Here is a 24,639-nt window from a genome sequence, read left to right as displayed (position 1 = left end):
ATGATCTGTCATTATAATGAGTACATTGGAGGAGTGGATATAGCGGATCATTACATTGCCACATATTCTTTTTCCAGAAAAGTCTATAGATGGTGGCGGAAAGTGTCTTTTTGGGCATTGGAGGTGTTCATTGTAAACGCCTAATTTTGTGTAATAACAGACCACCAGGAGCTAAGCGCATTCAACAAAGACATTTTAGAAAAAGGTTGATAGGAAACCTAGTGGTTATGTGAAAAACATACTTCACACAAAAGAGGATTATCTTCTATGGATGAGGGAACAGAAAGATTAAATGGAAATTTGCATATCCCTGTTATTAGAGGCTAATAAATCTAAAAAATGTGTAGTTTGTAGCAAGAGGACAGTCCCGGGAGAGTAAAAGGACGAGATTGTACTAAGAAACCAGGACTACATCTGGGTAACTGCTTCGAAAGATGTCACCCGTTAAAAAAGTACAAAGTTTAATGACTGTGTTTGAACACTAATAGGTTAGTTTTATTGCCTTTGATTTGATTTGTTGCTATACTTAGCTAATGTAACCATTTTTTTCAAATAAAAGTTGAAGTTTTCATTGTATAACTTGACTATTCCTCCCCACCAAAATAACATAAATATAAAATAATTTATTCCACAATGCAAAATATGTAACATTACTAATATGATAATAATAACACCTTTTTTTTAGTACACGTGATATTTAAATTGGGCCTTTTAAAATGTACATTTAGATCAGGTTATGCAATGACTTGTACAAACATGAAGGGGTTCAGGCAGCAGCATTGGTCATTTAAATACATTACTGTACAAGTAAACAACTGTGGCCTGGTATCATGGACTGAGAAGTGCAACGCCCTTTAACCCTTTCAGTATCCTCTGAGTTTTTCAACTGCCACCAAAACACAGCTGATGATCAATTCTTTCTTAGAATATTTTTTTATTCAACTTGAATTAAGAAACCAGTTATTTAAAGTATAGACAGGTAAAAAATGGACAAATATTTTACGTAATTCATTTTATTAAAAGTAATGACAACAAGATCTTTGTGTTCTAACAATCACAAGAAATCTATAATACTATCTATCTAAGTCTATAGAGGACTAAACTATAAGTCATTTGTCCCATTCTGCTCCTTACTATTATAGACAGACTTGTACTGTGGCTGATCTCACCACCAGAGAGTAATGCCCAAGTTTACGTCACACAGAATTAATTAGATATTTTACTGCAGTAATTCAGAATCGTTCGTACAACACAGCTTCCTTTGCACCGGTAACCCAAGGGATTTGTCCCTGTTTAATCTACCATTCACAAATTGTCCATCTACAAGTAAGACTTTTCAGTTCATGTTAAAATGGAATGCTTCCTAGGAAATTGACTGGAATTTCATTCCACCCTCATTCATCAATTACTTAGCCAAAAGGATCAAAAGCAAATTTTATCATAACTGCATAGGAAAAAAGGCGCTATTCTACAAGTTAAAAAGTTTAAGCTAAGGCAAGGTTGATTGAATTCGTAGAATTTGTGTTTTTTACTTTAAATTTAGCCTGTAGAATGATAGGAAACGTTTACATAAAAATGTGCACTTAAAATTAAGTTCCCATTTTTAGTCACTAGTCTATTTTGCAACTATTATCTGCAATTTTGTGGATTATCTGTCGATCAACTATTGGAATAATCAAGAATGTACTGCATCTTTAATTATTAAATTTTACTACTGATAGTTACAAACCAGATTTGTATTATTTTTATGTTTATACATTTTTTAAGATTAATAAATAAAAAAGGGACTAATTCTGGCATGGCTGAAAAAAAAATTAATCTTAAACAAATTATTATATTATTCTAATTTGGAATAAATCTAACCAAGATTATTGTTACAAGTAAGACAATTATAAATCAATTTTGCAAAAATAAACATGGCGCTTTAATATGTCAAACAAATAGTTTACATATATTTAGATACTTGATCTGTTTATTTATTGACAGTACTTACAGTAATGGTTAATATGACATACATTACATATTTCATACATATGAGATCAGCAGTATTGGGTAACAAGTGAATACTTTGTTTGTTTTGGCCATTATTCATATTTTATTTAGATTAGTTTATCTGTCTGATTATAAAATCTTAACATATTCACAGTACGGAATTATCATCTTCAAATCCTGTGATAAGAATATTATTGCAACCGATTATTTTCCCAATTTCAAACAGTGCTTTTATATAATAATAAATTGCAGACCAAGAGTAATAAATTAAACATGATACACAATACATCATAGGAACTTAAATGTACACAATATTATGAAAGATTATGTGAATAAAAGAGCAAAAACTCTGTGTAAAGAATGTTAGTGAGACAACCAAGTGATGAATATGAGATTAACCCAACAACTGGCAATTGGACAATCTCTCTTGGCAGGAAATTCTTTCTAACTTTGAAATTGAATTTTATCAAAATACTAAACAGTATTCGACTAATATAGCTTGTCATGTATTGCTATTTTAATTTTTTTTACTATTTACGTAAAATATATTTTACGAATCAATTTAGTTTTGAATTATTTATTTTATTCAGGGGACAAGATCATGCCCACTAAATTGTTATAAATTTTATTAAAAACGTAAAAACTAATATGTATGTATACAGGTTTTATTTTAAATGTTGGGATTTTGAGCGGTCCGTTAGTTAAAGATAACTAAACGATTTAAACCTCAAATTGAAGTTGAAATAACTACATTTTGTTTTCCTTGTAGCATGGGAGGAAACATTGACCTTGGCATGCACAGAACAGCTGTGCAATGGCAGTATGCTATTGTGACCAACACCCCTGGTGCCAGTCGCCAGTACGTTGTTTAAGGCGCAACAGAAGGCACAGTGTTGATAAAAATTGTTAGTGAGCAGCGTCAGTTTCGAGTATCGTATCGTTTAACCAGTTTCATTACACAGGAGTGTACTGAAAGGACATTCAACTGGCCGGCTAAAACTAGTGATGACAAAATAGAATAAATCTGACAATCTTGCATCAGAAGCCCAAAATAGATTGTCCGACGAAGTCCAGTTAAGACATCAAGTATCCAAATTGTTGGATAGGCAGGGGTGCACCCATTCTCTAGCCTCCTAGGAGTCTGGATTGAACTCCTTTGGACTTTTTTGGGAAGGTTACGTAAAGACATTGTTTATGCTATAAATTTACGTAATTTGGCACATCTACGTGGGCGAATTTCGGAAGCAATCGTAAATATGACACCAGAGATGCTACATTACACTTTGTGAGAAATCGAATACCACTTTGATATTTCAGGGTTGCTACAGGAGTCCAATAATGAAATTCCCTGATTTCCAAACCAAATTTTTCATTTTTCCCTGACTTTTTTCGACGCAATCCCCAGGGTTTTTGGCAATTTTTGGCGTCGTCTGCAGGCTTGGACTCGGTGCGGCGGCAGTAAGTTTATTTGTGTAAAGGGATTTTATATTTTTCCCTGACCAACGTCGAAATTCCCTGACTTGAGACCGGATTCCCTGACTTTTCCCTGATTTCCAGTCCTGTTTTTTTCCCTGACCTGTAGCAACCCTGTATTTCCAGAACTAGAAATACAGGTCACATCAAAACGTATTAAGGTATGAAATAAAATATGTTCTTTTCTCTTCCATCTGATGATAAATTGTTTAATTATCTTGAATAATTTTTAAATAACAGCTGTTAAAAATCCCAGCATTTTTTTTCAGAGGCCCTGTATATAAATCCAGAAAAAGTATGCATATTGATATAACTTAAGATGAATCATTTTTCTAAAAACGTTTTTTGCTCTAAAACATGTAAAATATGATAAATATGATGTATTTGTTTATTGTTATATATTTAAAATAAATACTACACAATACATTCAAAATTTCACTAAATAAAACTGCAAATCATGTAAGTTATTTGCAACACGAATTTAAACAAAGACACTGGAGGTTAGAAAAGAACACATCAATAATGGCAAGACAAAAAACAAAATTCCATTTTTCTCTGTCCAGTCTTTCTATCGAAGGTGGTTTGAATACTAGAAAACTATTTGAATTGACAAATAAATAATTAGATAATTCTTCAGCAAAGATAATCGTTAATATATTAAGTAGATATTTTTAGTATTATTAAATTAAGTAATAATATATTACGTGGCAATGTTTGGCCATAATGTTTGTGATCCTAGTTGTTGGGTAAAATAATGTAATACTGACATTATGGAGTGTACAGTTATATTGATAAAATATTTGAGACAGCATTGTTAAACAATAAATATTTCTAATTGTTAGATTTATGCTCAAACATTACAGTACCAATATTTTGCTACCTTTAGGCAATATTATATTTTAGCAAAATAACACTATCATACTATGGTAAGAACAGTTTTACAGATTTTCATTTCTTCTGCTTTATGGCACAAAACTACTAATACAAACTACTTTCTAACGTTATTTTTACAAATACCACTTTGTTACCCCAACACGAATCAATAAGGCAAGCACTTGTTTCTGTTTACACAACAGAACATTATTTATTTTAGAATTATAATTGTGCAATTAAGACGAATAATGAAAATGTCTTCATTAAATCAAATATAAGTTATGTAATCTGTAAAAGTTAATTTTAAAATTAAAACATGATAAAACAATATTATGCATGACACAAACATTCGTCATCTGTAGTGAAATGAATCAGAAAAAATTCACATGTGATTTCACGGACTGTTTATTTTGTACATCTGGAATAATAACTGTTACAGTAAGGAACATTTTTTTTGTTGGAAATTAACACCAACTTGAATAAATGCTGGGTTATAATGACTTGATGATGACTAGAAGAAACAACTCATACTGCTCAATTGTCTGAAACAAAAATGAACTCATTTTAACTCATTCAAATGATTAAACTCCTAATCATCTCAGAGTTAACTTAAAGCCAGCTGATTGAGGAAAAACAAATTAATAAGCAAGTGTGTTACTTACAAAATATCATTCCTTCTTGAAATTCAAACATGAAATCCACATTTAAATCCATATTTGATAGTAAGGTACTAATTAATATCTCTAAAAACATTAAAAAAACAAGTTGAAAACTAGAATTTATATTTAGAGCAATAAATTCTAACAAAAGCAAAAAAACATACATATATATTAATATTTGGTGAGAATAAAAATTATATTCTTATTATTATTGTTATCTATTTTTAGTTACTAATAGTTAATAGTATTGTAATTCATTAACGAAAGGGCATTAAAATTTTGGTGTAGTTCTTATTTTTCTACTGATACTGTGATTACATTTCCTGAAATGTTTTTATTTCTTGCAAAATTATCTGTAATTAGTGCCCACATATAATGATACAAAATTTGAAACCAAACTGTAATTTAGATAAATAAAATATTTATGGACTGAATGAATGTTTTAAACTCTCAATTTCTAGAAGTGCTCTATGATTGATCAAAAGTATTCAGAAAGTACAATTGTGTGGAATGATCCCTCGTTCAAGAAAAATGGAATGTTTTGCATAAAGTTAGCTGGGGAGTATATGAAAAACAAACCAACGTCTTCTGTGAAAATCTAAAAATCACCTGTTAAAACAAGAAGAGCGTGGCTCTGAGGCTCTCCAGTAGCGTGGCGGTTGAGGAGACTTGCTGAACATGCGCGAGGGTCATGGCAGCTTCAACCGCACATACGCTGCTGTCTCGGCTAGCTAGAGGGCTTGGCGCATTTCCACGCCGCTTTGCTACGCCCAGAGCAGCCAGCCTTAATTTCTTCAGATAGTCCGGCATACCTACAGATCAAATACAAATACATTAAGTATTGAAATGATGTCAGGTAATTTAAACAAAAACAAAATTGTTTAAGTAGTGGTTCATTGTCTTCTTTCATGGAATTCAGCCACTGAGCAGAATGGATTGCTGATTAACCAATCATAAAGAGCTTCTTCAATCTTCCTCCGGAGAGACGTCTTATTTTCTCTGGTAGTAGGTTATGCAGCTTCATGCCAATGTAAGAGGATTTCTTCTCATATTTGGTGAGCTGGAAGATGGTATCTTGTGCTATATCGGGTGTTGTAGGTATTAAGATCTCTACTTTGTGTCAAAGATTGTCCAACAGCATACATTAGAAGTTCTTTTACGTAGAGGTTTATTACAGTCAAGATCTTTAGTTGTGCAGAAAGTTTCAAGGTATTCAGGCAAGCCATTTTAAACAGTATAAATAATACTGATCCCAATACTGAACCCTGAGATACTCCTAGGTTTACAGGTAGAGATCAGTTATCATCCGCAGAATCCCGCCATATATATTCATTAACCCATTGCCATACCTCCCATACCTGGTGGTGCTGGGCCCTGTTAAGCCAGCAAATATTACACAAATTGTAGTGTTTTAGATAAATAACCGTACAAATAGTAAATATTAACATATTTACATAAAACTTTTACTAAATTGTTCAGATTTACACTGACTTTTATATAGACATCTTTAAAAATTATTTAAGAAAAAACTTTTTTAAATACACAATTTTACAATTATATATTTTGAAACAAATTTTTAAAGCAAATATTTTTCTTCTACATTGAAAATAATATATGCCCTTTAAAAACTAATTTATTTTATAAATTAAACATACTTTTATGTAAAAACAGGGCACAAATGTTAATTTTGCTATAAAAAATATTTTTTAAACATGAAATAAAAATGTTTGCGATTTTTTAAAAATTCAGCCTAACTTACACATTGTTTAGTAAACTAAAATTTATCATTCTCAAAATCTCTTCTTATACGTTTTTGACTCATTATGAAACTCAAAATAAAATGAACGTAAAACAATAACATAACCTTGTTAGCGCGAACCGGCAACTAGAACTACTGAATTGCGATGTAGACGGCAACACAGCTGTCCGCTGCTCTCAGCTGACCTCGGCTGTTGCATTGTTTATACTTTATTGTTCTCATCAATGACGTAATTTATTTTGTTTACAAAACCTTTTTTTAATAGATAAAGTAATGTAGATTAACAGACAAACATTAATTTTTATGTTTTTGTTTGTATTAATAATATATATTGGATTTTATTAACGTATTACACAACTACGAGATAACTTGTAGTTGTAGGCCAATGGGTTAAAATATAACCGCAGGAAATAAAAATTACATATAAAAATGACAATTTGCAAATTTCGTGCATCTTTTCCTCTTCTTTCCACAGAAGAAATTAAAAAAAAATAATTTTTGAATGTAAATTCATAGCATTATAATATTAAAACATGGACTGTTTCAAAATGAAAACAAAATAGAATGACAAAACTTATGAAGTATACACATTTAGAGAATATAGACTTTTAATTATAATTTTAACACAATATTGAACATATATTAGTACATTCTCCCATTATTTTGAAATGGTAAAGGTTTCCATTTTTTCTGAGGTCCTGTCAGTGGAAACTTAAAAAAACTTGTTTTTACTTCAAAAACATCCAAGATCTGAATATAGGCCCAAAGAATTATGCTATAGTATGCATATTACCTTAAAATGGAGTCTACAACATAAACGAAGAATATTTCCTCATTGTTTTTGCATTAATCATGAAATGCTTCAATCTAACCTATTAGCTATTGGAATCAAAAATACAGAAACAAAAGAATAATACTTTTAACATTGGATGATTGGTTTGTAGTCAATAAACTCCATGATTATGTCTAAGATTTTTAAGTACTGGAATAGAATTTAAAACTGGGATTTAAAATGTATAAATTCTTATGGAATTAATATATAAATTTAAGAGTCAGCGACTTTTCTTAGAACTGACCATAAATTAAATTGCCATTCTTCCCATATTTCAAATTCGACTAAAAACTTGACATTTTTCAAAGTTGGAAATTGCGTTATTTAACATTAAATAAAAAGGTACTGTATAGAAAAAGTGTTAAGTTACTTGGTATAAACACTATACACACCACACAGGTGACCTGTCTCATCTTTTAAAATCATAGTTAGAAATTTGCCCTAACTATCTTCAAATAAGATATGCAATAATATGTTTATGAACATTAAAAGTTTTAAAATAATTCAGGCTTCTGTACAGCGAAATTTGAGTTTCAAATGAACTGGAGGTATAGGCACACACCTACCCTCAGTAGCAATCAAGACAACAACGGTAGTTTGTATACAAATTGAAAACAGTGATCTTTGGTAACAAGTGTTCCAAATTTAAAGAGCTCTTTTGGAAATGTATTCAAATTTGTTTCACAATAAAATACTTTGATTCCTTTGATCTAGATTCTAGAGTGAAAGGAGATCAGATATTAGCAATCAATTATTATGTCTAAAATACATTTCAGTTTTTTCATCAATTTATTTAGTCACAAATTAATTTTTATACACAGAAACCTACCTGAAACAGTCACCCAGAAAGTGAGCGAGGAAGGCACATTCAGTCCAGGGTTGTCAAAAATAAGTCAAACTGAATTCTATACCAGGCTGCAACACAACAAAACATTGTTACAAGTAAAATCAATAAATAATTAAAAATATCAACAAACTGTTAAAATAGAGACAGCAAAAAAGGAATAAAACATGTGACAGTTAATTCAATACAACTAGTGTGAGAGTCGTAAACACAGTATATTATGGATAAAAGGGACGTTATAATAAGGTAACAGAAAGATATATCCCTCTATGTCGTGGGTAGGGTTAATTTAATTACACCACACCTCTATAGACAGACAGACAATAGACAGACAATATTCTTTATTAACATATTCTTCAAGAACAGTTTTGCGTCAAATATAACATGTGGAATAAATTGTCCCTAGAGAATGTATTCTAATCTATTCCGTTTAACTAAAATGGCAAACACTGTTTTTAATATCAAAGATAAATGATTATACACTTAATACTGTCAAGTTTCCTCAGAGTGCTTACCTTGTCAAAAGTAGTCTGTGGCTTAATGATCATGTATGACCAGTACTCAGAGACTCTCTGCTTGGATGGCACCACGGGACAGGATGGATGTTCTGTAATTCGATTCACTAAGTAGATCAGATTCCTCTTCTTGTCTATTCTATAGCGACGCTTGAACACGTAGTCTCTGTTGCTGAATAGTTTCTGGAATAAATTCATTGTATAAACTAGTGATTCCTACATGTAAAGCGGATACTGTACACCTAATATTCTTCTGTGTGACTGTTAATACAAGAAAAATTGTGCTTAATTTACGTGGAGATATAAGTTCAATCCATCTTTCAAAATGTAAATTATGTTCCAAGTTTTCTGCTTAATTTTTCTACATTCTGATTTAAATAAAATGTGTACAAGTCAGAGCTAATCAACCAAACAATTCAAGATGTAAACACTTTCCACTTATCAAGATATTATCTGATCACTTACAATGAAAATGCGGCTATAATTAAATAAATTTAAGTACTTTCCAATGAAAAAAATATAAATTTTGAATACAGTAAAACCTCTCATATCCGGCCTCGGTTTTACCGCACCTCGGTTTATCCGGCCACTTCCCGGAAGCCAATATTGAAATTTATTTACCACGGCTTGCAGACGCGCAGTTGCACGCACTAGTCTCCCACGACTCTTGCGTTATTTTGGTGTATCTATTTGTTTACATTTTCCTGTGTTGTCCTCAGTTGAGCTAATAGGTTTAACCTGTAAACAGTTCGTTGATTATTTCCAGTGCGGTTAGTACAGTACAGTACAAGTGCTGTGTACTGTAGGTTGGTTTATCCGGCCGAATCGTTATCCGGCCAGGGGCTCGGTCCCGTGGTGGCCGGATATGAGGGGTTCTACTGTACAAATAAATTAATAATAAGTAAAAAATTTTAAATCAACTTATTCATTACCTGCACAAAGAAGACATTACCTACTTATTTTTCTTTATTCAGATAATATTACTTATGTAAATTTTTAAGGGTAACTAACAATAAGGACTCGTAACAATAATAATAAACAATAGTTTGATAGCATATAGAGTGTTAACCTCAGTACTCCAGCCATGCTAAATCTCTTAGGAGTCCGGTTTTTTGTGAATGATGCAAGCCTTTTGTAAACAAGTCGCAAAAAATACTGGACCTATTTAATATAATATGCATTGTAGCACATAATTTTTTCCTCATGAAATGTAGTTTTAGAATCAGTTACTAAAATGTTATGTTAAACTATGTGTTGGCATGAGAAGAATGAAAACCGGGAAAACGTTTTTTTATCAAAAGTTTAACTTTAAACACTTTTTAGCAGTTAAAAAAAAGATGTAACAAAAATTCCAAATAGCGACAATGTGTAGAATATTATGCAGATAAAGAAAAAAAGAAGTAAAATTAGAATTTTCTGTAATACATTTTGTAAAATACGCATAAGTTATAAAATTTGTTAACATTTTACTCTAAGGTTTTTTTGCCAATATAGAAGTTACTATTATGCCAATGGAGGATTAAAGAAAATGCAGATAACCTACATTTTTAAATTGAACTTGGTTAGAGTGTTAAAAGTATTTGTCAACAAATAAAAAATAAATTTGCCCCAAACAATTGGAATTTTCCTATAGGAATCCACCAACCCACACATTATGGAAGAATGGACAACTGTAACTCACAGGCCACTTAGTCTCCCAGTAGATGACATTATGGAAGAATGGAGAACTGTAACTCACAGGCCACTTAGTCTCCCAGTAAATGACATTATGGACAAATGGAGAACTGTAACTCACAGACAACTCAGTCTCCTAGTAAAATATTACATTATGGAAGAATGGAGAACTGTAACTCACAGGCCTCTTGGTCTCCAAGTAAATTACGTAATGGAAGAATGGAGAACTGTAACTCACAGGCCACTTGGTCTCCAAGTAAATTACGTAATGGAAGAATGGAGAACTGTAACTCACAGGCCTCTTGGTGTCCAGGTAAATTACGTAATGGTAGAATGGAGAACTGTAACTCACAGGCCTCTTGGTCTCCAAGTAAATTACGTAATGGAAGAATGGAGAGCTGTAACTCACAGACAACTCAGTCTCCTAGTAAATATTACATTATGGAAGAATGGAGAACTGTAACTCACAGGCCACTTGGTCTCCAAGTAAATTACGTAATGGAAGAATGAAGAACTGCAACTCACAGACAACTCAGTCTCCTAGTAAATATTACATTATGGAAGAATGGAGAACTGTAACTCACAGGCCACTTGGTCTTCCGGTAAATGACATTATGGAAGAATGGAGAACTGTAACTCACAGGCCACTTAGTCTCCCAGTAAATATTACATTATGGAAGAATGGAGAACTGTAACTCACAGGCCACTTGGTCTCCCAGTAGATGACGTCACTGTTGGTTGATGGCTCGGAGTCAATGAGCCTCAAGTCCACCGCATGAGTGTCCCACGACTGCCTGTACTCCAGGTCCACCTGAGCCTCCAGGAAGTCATATGCAGTCACATCTCCGTATCGCGCATACACTACAACGTTTAATTAATTTAACTGCTTGAAAACTATAATTCTGACATGAAAGTTTAGTGCTACCAACATCACTATTAGGTGTAATAAAATATTTCATTATCCAAATGCAATATATATTATAATTCTTTATATTTTTTATTTGGATATATTCTGAGTTCTCTATAGACAAAGTCCTCCTGCTCCTCAGTGCTAAACAAATTGAAAATAATGTAAAAAATCTAATTGAATGATCATTTCACTGATATGTCCAGTAATAAAAATTGATAAAATGTCCTAAACAGGCTGGCTAATGGCAGTAAAAGATGGTTATAAAATAAGCAAATTATAAGAAACTAAAATGTAACACTACAAGTTAATTAAAGCTTTTTAACCAATAAATAGAGTTATTCATTTGATCTATATCCAATTCCTTCTCAGTTGTACCTTTTTTTATACATTTCTTTAGTATAAATCTCACTACAAGAAATGAACTAATTATCAGAAATTTGTAAATTATTAGTAAACATAAATTTAGACTGGAACAAAAATATGAGGTGTAAAATGGCTTTTCATATCAGGTGAAGAATCATGTATATTATAAGTAGTTTTTGTTAGATTTTAACATTTAGCATTTTTTTTATGTAAAAAATTAAACAATTTGAATGTAAAATACTAGCCTGACACAGTAGCCTAAATATTAGATCTTTTTCTTTGTCCTACATAGAAAAACTTTGTTCTTAGAAAAAGCTTGGATTGAGAATAACTAACTAGGGTGTTCCTTCATAAGAGCAGTTTTGAAGAGTAAAACTTACAAGACAAACTCAGAACTGCTCATATTTCTTATTTGGAACGAAGTGGAAGCACTTTGTTTCTCTAGAATTAATAAAAATATAAAAACTAATAAAATCAACATAACTGTAATCCTGAAAATAGGCATGAACATCAAATTAGTGTTAATATTTACAAAACTCACTTATCTCGCGAATTTCAAGTCTCTATGACATAGTGAAGTGCCTTTTTTTTAGTGAGTGAACAAATCTAATTCTATAATAATAAATACAATGTCAGAACAACATTTAACCGCCAAAGTAAATCTTTTTAGACCATAACATTTTTTCAGTTTTACACCATCACCATTACATTTCTCAATCAGAAACAAAACTAGATTATGTCTGGATCAGCTTGGAATGAAGTAGATCAGATCAGTGTAGTTTTAGATCAGGATACATAGAAGACTTAATATATTTAAGGATATAATTATTAGAATTCATCACAAGATTTTTAAGATACATACTTTTGTAACAGTAAAGACCTTGGCCCCGATGATTGATGTCTTCTCTCTTCCAAACCACAATATCATCTTCTTCTACGAATGACTGCCACTCTGCGTAAAGACTATCTACGGTTAGAACTTACAATGTAATAACCACAGTTATCTACTACATCCAATATATCAATGATAAGATATTTTAAAATAGCTCCTGAAGTAAATAAATTCTTTAATATTAGTTAAAGTTTTTTTCACTTATCAATTTTTCTTCCGAGAAATAGAAAATAAAATTAACTTTGGCAAAGTCTATTTGCTATTTAACTATTTGTATACAGTACATAAAAATATTGGCCAATATTTCAACAAATTCAGAACTTCCAATGATGAAAATTGTAGTTAAAAAAGAATTGAGAAAGAACTTAAAATGTATTTGACCTGAACACAAGATGTTTTGAAAGCTAAAAACTTGATCTAACGCTTCTTGATCACCATTGCACAAACCTGAATCAGTTGCAGAGCACACGGAACAGGTACAATCAGCAGGTCGGCTGTTGCCTTTCAGACAAGCTTTCCTCTTGTCTCTTAAAAACTCTACTAGGCTCATCTCTGCTGAATACCTAAAGTACACAAATGCATGTCAGCAACCAATGAGAATATTGTAATAAATTAGGATGAAGAACAAGGAGAAATCTAACTTGACTTCACATAAAATTTGAATCTGTGTTCAACGCTACAAATGGTAACAGTCGCCTTCCTCCAGGGTGGCGTCTGACCTCTCACTAAGTAAACCGACGTCTTCTTGGGTTATAGGTCTGTCGTTGTTGGTTGGCTGAGTTTTAGCAAAGCCTGTCACTCAAGGGTTGTATCTTGAGAATAAATTGTGCTATAGGATTGAAATTTTTCATAAAGTTGTGCAGAGGACATATTGGGTTTCATGATATGGGCTTTTTTGTGACGTCATTCCCACAGGCCGTGTTATATAGCACAGATACATTCACAGGGTGTTAATAAAGTTCCGCACAGGCTTGATAATTCCCAAATTATTACAGGTAAACCAATAAAAATTAGATCATTACTGCCCCTAAAAATCTACTTTTTGAAGTAACTACCATATTTTTGTCATGTCATAGGGATGGCCTGCAAGGAGTAAGAAGGAAATCTTAAACGAGAGGATAGGTCAAGTAAAGTACAACAATTAGAGGTCTTTACTACAATGCCGCAAATCTGATTTAAAAAGGTTCACTCATTAAACAATTACGCTGGTTTAGAGATTGAAACATTTAAAATGTAAGTCCTGTTGTAGATGGTTTAATATTTTTGTCTCGGATTAAGTTGTGAAAGTTAAACTTAGTAAATGAATACTGAACTTAGAAATAGTTTTTAAAGCAAACCTTTGAACAGGGATGGTTTTAGGCTCTGGAAGTTATGTTTTGTGTGTAGTTGTGCAGATATTTTCAATAAGTGGATCATGAAAAAAATTACAAAAGGCTGATTTTAAATACAACGCATCATGTCCATTCATGAGATTTGGCTGACCTATGAAATCTTATCACTTAGTAGACTAGCACTATTTTCTCTTTTGTATTCCTGAGGGGTGTGCAAATTTTGAAATTTCGCATACAACCTTAGCGAGGCCAGTTACATTATGCATGGTATGGCATACTTTTGTTGATAATTCAAATATTGATTGTAATAGTTTCTTTATAAATAAATACTTTATAAACAATTTTGGTAATTAATTGTTTTACTACACATTTATAATCCAAAATTTTCCGTGCCAGAGTGATCTGAGTTCAGGAAAGCACCAATAAATGCCCCTGGCAATCAGTACAGGCTTCGACGCCATCCTGCGGGAATTTAGGTACTTCTGACGGGAAAAACATCCCTTGATATGAAGTACATCAATTCAAGCCCAGATCATGTTAGCGCTGGTTATACCTTCTTCTATGGGGCGGCCTACTGCCATGCACTTAAGCCTCAAGGGCCTTTTGCGCACCCCGGAAGCACACCATGAGGCTTACCAGTCTATGATTTTCAGCAGTTCCACAAACAACCTATCAGGTCCTCCTGGGGAAATTCACCACCCTTATCCAAACTACCAAAGATGGCATACCACTCCCTTGCTATTGCAGGACAATCAGAAAGCAACCTACCTATATCACGTATCAACAAATAATAGATAGGAACAAAGGATTAATGTATTAGGTTCATTTTATATTTTTGTTTTTTTTTTTAGTTTATTTTGTCTTAATGTAATTCAAGACTAAAAAAGGAAATGTTCACTTTGTAATATATTTCAGTAATAAAAAAATGAAGTTGATAACTTACAATAATTTTAGAGGATTACCAACATTTTAATATTTCAAAACAATAAAAAACACGCTCCATTCCACCACTCAATTCAATGTATGTAAAAAAGCAAGAGAACAACAATCTCAGTAGTACTATAATCATACAGTTGTATTTTCTTAAAGGGCACTTCCGAAATTTGTGTAGTTCATATTTGTGACATCTGTAATGATTTTAAATAAAAACCTCTAAAGAACATTAACTGATTACATTCTATGAAACCAGCTTTGTATTCTGTATCAGGTCACCAAACAATAAAACTAAAATTATTCATACATCAGCATCAATAAAATAATCTAATAAAAACTAGTCTGATTCAAATATTGAATATTAAACATATTATTTACATTTAGTTTTATTAAGAACAATTAAATAACAATATCAAAAGAAGTTAAATAGCCATAATAACATTTTATTCTCATGCAAATTAAAGTGTTTAATCTACCCTTTTATAAGTTAGCTGATTAAGAAACAGCTTTTTACTTCAAATTAATAAAAAAGAAAACAAGATGCAATACTTCTATTTCAGATTCAACAAAGTCAGTCATGTTAGATTCCACAATGTCATGAATATCGCAATTTTGAGGTATTATAATGTTGATAAAACTTTACTTGATCCGAATAAAAAAACTTACCACTTAGAAAGAATAAAAGTATTTGTTTTCTAGCAACAAATCTCCGCTGCTCAGAGGCTAACAACAAAATCACAACATCAAATCTGTGAAAACCATACAAATTGTCAACTACAAAACAGGTTAAAGAAAATCATAGATCCCTAAACATTAAAATAACTCATAGGAGGCTCATAGATGTAAATAAAGTTCTTTGGACTGTTAATGGCCTTTATTGGTAAAATACGAATCAGAAAGTGTTGATCGCACTGTGGAAGTTACACGATTGACACTAAATGAGTCGTTTTACGCTTCCAGGGTTAAATAATATATTGGTTTGGTCAAATAATGCCAGGCATCGGTCAAATATTGATTTTCATGATATAAAAGACATTTAGACTATCGTTTTTGTTTAGTTATTTTAGTATGCTAGAATTGATCTATCAATAAATTTAGTTTAATGTTTTCTGATTTTTTATTGTTAGATGAGTAATTGTAACCAAACACAATTCTAATCTAAGTTATTTATTGTTTCAATATAACTTAACTTACTTTAATATATCTTCATCTGGTATGCGTTCCTTATTCCAATCATAGGCAGAAACAAAACCTGAACCTAACAATAACAAATGTTTACGTTTCTGAAGTTGAGCTTTTAATCTACGAACAAATTGATACAAAGGAATTTCACCCCACAGAGTTGAGTACAAACACAGCATTTGATGACTTCTCCGAATTCTGTGGGCCAAAACATATTCACAACTTTGGACACAGTTCTGTACAATCTTCACCGAGTGTCTCTTTAAAACTTCTGGAATGTTTTTCAGACTATTAAAAAACAACAAGAACATAACATTTGATGTGTAGTTAAAGCTCTTCTGAAGTTGATATCTCATGTTACATAAATTCTGTTTATTTCTAAATCCTAGACTGGATGTAGAATATAATGATCTTGCAGAATTCATCTGGGACAATCTTTGCCTGGGTAACTGTTTACTCGGTATGACCGCATGTGACCCTACTAGCTGAATCAATCTGATACACCGAAAGTGCATTATAGAGCAATTTTAGAGGTTAAGTATTTTAATAACATTGAATACTGTAATTTAAATAAAGACCTTCAGTTCTTGAAATAACAAAAAGGAAATAATTGGTACATTTATGCACATTATTGACTTGTCATACTGAAATTTTATCATGTTAAATAATAGCATCTACTACAAATTTAAATTACCCAACATCCAAAAAACCCAACCCACTCCACACACTCAACACTCTGTCCCGACTCCGAATGCCAGAGTCAGAGATTCAATTTTCAATTCCAATTCCACATGCAATTCCCATTCCGGAATCAATTGCGATGTTTCATACAAAAAAAACATAAACACATGACTTTGACCAATTTCGACCAGCTGACGGTATGTAGTTCATAGAATATAAAATAAAAAGGTGTGGTAGATTATAGTAACCAAAAAAATATTTCATAGAAATAATCGAAATTATAACAATGTTAATAAATGGATATTTGAGTAAAAGGTGGCATGAGTTAGCAAAAATATCGTCTATTTTAGCTCCTTCCTTCTGGTAAACAGCTAGATCGAATAGTGAGCAATATTAGTTATATGCAATTAATATATAATATGCTAGCAATTACCTGCTGCTTCGCAACGCAATTTTCAAAATAGAAGGCTATAGCTTTCTTAGTGAAAGCATTTATGATTTAATATGATGGGGGTCCTACAATTAGTTGAAACAAAGTAGACATATCAGGTACATATCATTTTAGTATTCATGATTGAAATTCAAAACATATATACAATTTTGACTGGTTCCATTCTATATCTTGTTATATGAATATATATACATAAGTTTTTGGTCCAAAAAGTGTGTGTGACTGATGCACAGTCAAAATCGCAGAGTTCAGCCCCTGATACATAGAAGAAGAGCTCAACGTGCTCAAAACCGTCCTGAAGCTGCGGCTAGGTCGGTAGAGCAAAGAGGTGTTGGAGAGAACTAATGCCATGATGTGGACTCCGACCACTGGAGGAAGAGCTACACAGGGCCTAGTGACCAATGAGCTTGGAGGAATGGTGACTAACATTACGGCCTTATTAAAACCATCTGGAAACGGTAACGGCAATCGTCTACCCTCTCTTCCTGACACATCCATTAATGAGGGAGAGAGAAGTGGCGAAGCTGGTTCCGGAAGTTTCAAAGTGGTGGAAAGTGTTTGCCACGAGAAACAACAAAGATACGGGGCCTGAGGGGTATCCCGGCGGAGACTCTGAAGGTTGTGGCGAGAAGTCATCAGCTCCCGTTGCTTCGAATGTTCAATGCGTGCTTAGTGGGCAGTGGTGTTTTTCTGTCATGCTGGAAGACAGCTCGGTTGGCGTTAATCAACTAGGGCAACCCGGACTCCCCGTCTGCGTACAGGCCTCTGTATGCTTGACACGGCGGGGAAGCTGTACGAGATGATGCTGAAGTCGAGGTTTGCAGAGTACAATCGAGAAGTCGAGGTTTGCAGAGTACAATCGAGAAGTCGAGGTTGCAGAGTACAATCGAGAAGTCCGAGGTTGCAGAGTACAATCGAAACCACCCCGGGACATGTCTCACCGTCATTTGAAGAGGCACACTACTTTTACTGCCAGCACGGTAGTGACCCGGCGGTGTTTCAGAGCCAAATCAACCAAATGCATTCGACTCTGCTCGTTGGGTTACATGCACGATGCGTTGCAGTGGAACTTCAGAGTACCCGACAATATCCTAGTCACTGTGCAGGACTATCTGAAAGACCGTAGACTATACGAGACCAAAGAAGGCTGGAGATTGCAGATGGTCACCGGTGGAGCTGTGCAGAAAATCGATTCTCGGGCGAAAAGAATCGTCGGGAACAGCGAGGAGAGAAACCATGCAAGTATGGTAGCAAAGGTGAGACGAGGGTTCCGACGGTCATTGAACCTTTCGTCTCGTCCAGAGACATGAATGCCTGGATGAACCGCGGCCTTAGGAATGTTAACCTGTGTCAGTTCCTGACAGGCCACGACTACTTTAGGAAGTACCTTTACTATATGAGGAAGAACGAGTCCCCTCGGTGTGTGTATTGCCCGGAGAACGATGATGACTCACCATTCATTCTTCGAGTGCGGGCGTTTTCACCGAAACACAAAAGAACGCTTGTCTCCACTAACGGCAGAAACCGTTGTTTTTGGAGTTTGCCGTGCTTGTTGGCATATAGCTTGTCGATCGGTTTGACAATGCCACCGAGGCAGGCATCGGCCGTAGCTGCAGCTCCAGAGTGTTCATTGTCGACGTAGACGAACTTGCCGGCATATAACTTGTATTTCTTGTTGATGAGGCCAGTGAGACAGGCATCGGGTTGACCGTCGACGAATTCACCGGGTCCATCGTGGAGGTTCGCCAGAGAGTACTTGTTTGCCATGTACGTTGTACTTCTGTTGTTTGATCCCAGACAAGCGGTCTGCTGAGGACGCAGCAGTGTTCATTGTAGAGGCCGGTGTGCTTGTCGGCATGTAATTTGCTCTCCTGTTGACCATCCCACTGAGGACAAGACGGTCAGGGGACACCCCCCCCCCCCACCACACTGAAGTCACTGGCTTACTATTCATCGTTGATGTTGAACTTGTCGGCATCATGTAGATTAGTACTCCCGCGTTGAGATTACCACGGAGACAAGCTTCAACGGAAAGGGCTGGGGTTCCACTCAATTGTAGAGGCCGCAGTATGTGGTTGATGTTCCCAGGCTTGATGACATTGTATGTCGTGCTCATTTTCTCGTGCATGCAACCAATCGAAAGAGTGGTTCAAAATATTAAATTTAAAATGTAAATAACACTGAAATAATAGCGAGATTTCCATGAACCCAAATGAGAATGAATTTTTGATTTGAAGACTATAAAATCATTCAACAGTTCAAATTTGTTTTTTATAAAATAAAATCTATATTGTTCTTTATTAAACACAAAATATATACAAACACTATCAAAAATTTTAAAATTAGTACCAAAATTTTAAAAATTTTAATTTAATCAAACTTAATAATAACTTGAATTGAAGGATCAATAAAAATTCATAAAGATATATTTATTGGCTGACTTTTACAAAATGCTGGAAACATGAGAAACAGGAGGTTTTGTAAAAAAAGATTAACATTTAACAGCAGACGGGTTGAGCTAATATTTCAAAAGCGGGGATTAAATAAAGTTTTTAAAAATTTAAATTAAAATTGGAAAATTTTTTTATTAACCATAATATGTGCAAAGGATTTTCCAAATAGAATATTAACCATTAAGAAATCTTACTCTGGCCCGGAGTGATTAAATAGAGACATAAAGTAAATTTCATGGGGAAATTTAAAACCAAAGATTTATCTGGTTCAAAAGGGAAATATAAAAAATTGTTTTAGATCTTTAAAAAGTGGAAAATAAAAGAGATTTTTCAAGAGGTTAATTTAAAATTTCAATAAAATTGTTATATTTGTTTTCAAACAAGGAATAAAAAAATTAACCAAGGGATTTTTTCAAAAAAATATTTTTTAAAACTTTTTTTGGGTAAAAATTCAAATTTTTAATTAGTACAAAAATTAAGGGTTTTGGTTTTGGCACAAATTTTTACATCAGAAGGGGGGGACAGTTAACTATTTTAGTGAAACATAATTAATTCAGTGCTCCCACTAAAATTTTAATTATCAAATTCACGGCTCTTTCAAGGTTTTTACAGTAAAACAAATCGTAATTTCAAGGTCAAAATGTTTTTAATAAACAACATCTGCGAATAACAATAGAAAAAAGATGGTGTTGGGAGTACAAATTTAAGACATCAACATGACTCCAACATGGCGGAATGGTGAAAATTACTTAAACTTTTTCCGTATTTCACTAATGATGTAAACAATTAATGCAGGAATGAATTTATGCCTCTAAAAAAATACAAATTCATTTTAGGCCACAGCTACAACACAAGCACAGGTTGGTATGCGTCCAACGGTGTGGCTTGCTACACATGGGGCTTCAAAAACTCTGACGGAAGCTCAAACACTACTGTTTAAACCCTTGATCTAGCATTCAACATTATAAGGTTGATCTGAATCAATTCATGAGTCACAATCGACATTATGTCCGATCATACATATGCACTTGTTTTGACAGTTCGTAGTACTTAAATCAACACAACTACCACTATTTTTATATACCATTTCAAACAGAAAAAATTGCTGATTTCAATGGTGAAATTTGTTTTGCTTTTTTTGGTAACACTGATGTCACAGTGACGTCATAAACTTTCCAGAATGATTGTCTTTCATCTAACCATTTCAAAGCAGGTGTCTATTATGATTTGGTTTTTAGAATTTAGTCACAAAAGATATTTATTTTCAAGAGATAATGTTAATTACTTAAAAAACAAATTTTTATTAGTAATTTCATGGTTTTTTTTGTGTGATATTGTAATTTTAAGCCTAGGTATTCTAGACTATTGTGTGCAGTGCAGTGAGTGTTTTTGAGAGATACGATATTAGTGATATATCATGGGTACAGTTTGTTATGTTAGTTATAGCTTGGTTAAAGGCTCTTACTTCAATAATGTTCCAAACTTTTACTGATTTTTTTACGTTAGAGAACTTGTTGATCTGTCAGACTCAGAAAATCTAGGCCTTGACACCTAGGTTTCCTTTTATGCTTTCCTGAACCCCAAACTAACCAAATATTTGAGCAAAAGTTCAAAATTAATATTTATAAATTTAAAAATTAATATAAATATTTCCATATCAAAATTTTACTTTTTTAACTTTAATTTTTGAAAATAATTGTACCCATAGTAACAAATTTGTGTGTCCCCTTTTTCCACTACTTTTCAAAAATAAAAAATTTAGAAATTGGTTAATTATTTTATTTATTTATTGGTTTTTAGTGCATATCATTCTCTAAATTTCTGTATATATTTTGGTTAAGATTTAGTGTAAAAATTATATATTTTTGTACATTTTTGAAAAATAATCGTACCCATAGTAACAAATTTAGCTTTTTGTGTACCATTTGTGGTTTTTACCAATATATTTAATTTTTCTCCAAGAGAACCTGGACACCATTATATGTTTTCTGAAACTAGACAAAATAAGAAATAAATTGGCTACATCAGATTCTAATATTTATTATACTATAAAACTTTGGTGCAGCCCCCACTTTAAAACAAATTTTGTTTAGTGTAGTCACATTGTTTTAATAGTTTATGCAATATGTTTTTAATACCATAATTATCTCCACATTCTCCTAAAAAAAACACACACACACAGATTTACAGTAAAAACTGTATGTTTTTACCAAATTTTTAAATTACGGGTACAAAATACCCAAAAATGGCAGCCATATGAGACAAGTGACTGCCAGTTTGATGTTTAAACTACTGTGCCAAAGGGTATTTTTGTTTGTCAGAATGACATTTACATGAGTCTATACTGGAAAAAAAATCAGTTCCTTCTGGATACACTGTTCTTTTATCATAAGTTTAGAAACTTATTTTACTGGTAGAAAAATTGTTTGCCTAGCAACTGCATATAGATGTTTCTTTCCGACTCATAGCATGGTTTGTTCTTTTCGGCAGGTACAAACCATGTCCTTGGTATTCTTTCAAAGCTAATATATTTTTAAAGTAGAAGAGATGACATAGATTTAGCAAGCTGTGCATGTTTGATAAGTTGTGTAACTGAAGACAATTTTCAAATGCGAGTATTTCTCCTAGTTACTATGATCAACAGCCATATTTGCACCTGATAAAATTCATTGAATAAAGACTGGCCAAAAATTGCGCAATGACTTAATTTTAATGGCACAAATTTTATTATACTATTATAAACATTTTACATAAATTATGTGTTGTCCACATTTCACACAAGTACTGCTTAAACCCTTTCAGGGCCAGGACCAAAATATGAGATGTTGCAAAATTTTTTCACATATCATATCCCCTTGTGACTAGTTAAAAGTGCCCAGGCTAAAATTGGCGATTAGATTAAAATTTATAAACTTTTCATAAAAATTAGAGAATTACCTAAAAGTTGCACCAAATTACTCGTATCAACAAAAAAATATATAGATGTAGTTTTAAGTAATTTAAAATTTTAAAAAAATTATAAAATTGTTTTATTTTTTTTTGTAAAATAACTAAAAAAGGAAAAATAATTTTACAGTGGGAAGCTATGTTATTATATTGAAACATTTAGAAAGGAACAACCATACAAAATTTTGTTGTTATTTCTCTCATAAATAAATTTGTTATTGACACATTTTGTATAAATACGCATAATTGTACTTTCGCAACATTTTATAAATGAATAAAGCAACTGACTCTTAACACTGCAAGAAACTTAAAATAAGTATTCACATTATGGATGTACCGGTAAACAGATGATTGTAGGATCCATAAATAGTTTCAATACAGTTAAAAAACACTATTTACCAAGAAATATTTACACAATTGTATTTGAAATTTATTTCCACTTTTTCTATTTACAAATATGCTACTTTACAATTTCATTCCCGTGAGATCGCAAATTGTCAGTCATTGTAACTACTACACACAATAGCTAAGCACGTAACTACTAAAACTACTAATATTTAAAACCACAAAATAAAATAATGAAGAAGAATCCAGCATACAATAGTACGATTACACTAAAGCATAAAGAATTAACAACAATAGATCGAGTCAGCTGATTAATGTCACGTGACAATACGAAATAATGCATAGAACCTCCAAAAATAAAAATGATTATTCATATTAATTATCTACAAATATACCAGGGAATAAAAAAACATAAAACTTTAATCATTTGAACGTCGTATTTATTTAAGAAAACGGTGAATATCAAGGCGACAATATATTGCCGCCTGGCGCTTTTTCCCCTGAAAGGGTTAACCAAGTTATTTTTATGTAGAGGGATATATTTTGGGTTTTATATTCCCATTTCTACATTTCTTTGGTGGAAATAAGTATGTATTAAGTTTAGGTTTAACATGTTGAAATTACGACAGACACCTTACGACGCAGAATAAGATAAAGAGTTGCCAGACTCAGTGAATGTATTAAATAAAGGAATGAGTACTTTAGAATTTTTTTTTTTAATCCATACAGATCGGCCAAAATGCGCTTAGCAGTGTAGAAGTTGCTATATGGACACGATATCAGAAGAGACACTAACTACCAATTTTACACCCACTTTGTGAAATAAAACAAAGAAATAAATTTAACCTTGCTTATTTTAATTTTGAATATTTGTAAACAAAAAGTCCAGAATACACAATTTTACTCTCTTGAAAAATATAAAATAAGTGAATCAATCAAAATAAAATTTTATATTATATATATATGTTATATATTATATATATGTTTGTTATTTAGAAGCAGTTACAATTATATTTTATTGCCTCATTGAAGATTTCAAACACTACTACATTTATTTTTTTTATAATTTTTTACACGATTATGTATAACTTGCATAACGATATATAACACTCTCTAGTATTTTAAAACTACATGTCATACTAAGAAGATTGATATGCAACTATATATAAATTATTATATTATACAGTTTTAATATTTTTTACACATTATTATGGTAATAAAGAACTTGCAACGTACAAGAAAATTGGACCACTGGATTAATACATTTTTGAAAGGCTAGCTTCTTAAACTGTCACTGGATAGCATTATTCAAAATTTAAGACTTAAGTTAAAAAAAATTACATTGGTTGATTTTTAACACTATACATGATATTTCATACAAAATTTAAATGTAAATAGTGTAGAAGACATTTTTATATAGTCAAAAATAACACTAGAAAGTGAAACATTTGCGAGATTGTACATTATTTATTTGTATGTATGATTTTTGTTACACTTTACACATCTTGATATCACTCCCCTTTGGACTGTT

At 32.4% G+C, this 24,639-nt stretch overlaps 1 protein-coding gene across 1 annotated transcript; it reads right to left on the bottom strand.

Moving 5' to 3' along the window:
• Positions 1 to 4,719: 4,719 nt before the first annotated feature.
• Positions 4,720 to 16,922, bottom strand: LOC124353183 (stAR-related lipid transfer protein 7, mitochondrial-like). The gene is given in 9 exon segments (XM_046803055.1): positions 4,720 to 4,880; positions 5,607 to 5,809; positions 8,418 to 8,475; positions 8,477 to 8,503; positions 8,948 to 9,130; positions 11,322 to 11,482; positions 12,757 to 12,846; positions 13,234 to 13,349; positions 16,245 to 16,922. Coding segments are annotated over 8 exon segments (1,338 nt in total). The 5' UTR covers positions 16,748 to 16,922; the 3' UTR covers positions 4,720 to 4,880; positions 5,607 to 5,609.
• Between the last annotated feature and the right edge of the window lie 7,717 nt (positions 16,923 to 24,639).

This window comes from Homalodisca vitripennis, chromosome 1, assembly GCF_021130785.1.
Source record: "Homalodisca vitripennis isolate AUS2020 chromosome 1, UT_GWSS_2.1, whole genome shotgun sequence".
Classification (NCBI taxonomy): Eukaryota; Metazoa; Arthropoda; class Insecta; order Hemiptera; family Cicadellidae; genus Homalodisca; species Homalodisca vitripennis.
This window is presented reverse-complemented; position numbering and strand designations above follow the sequence as displayed.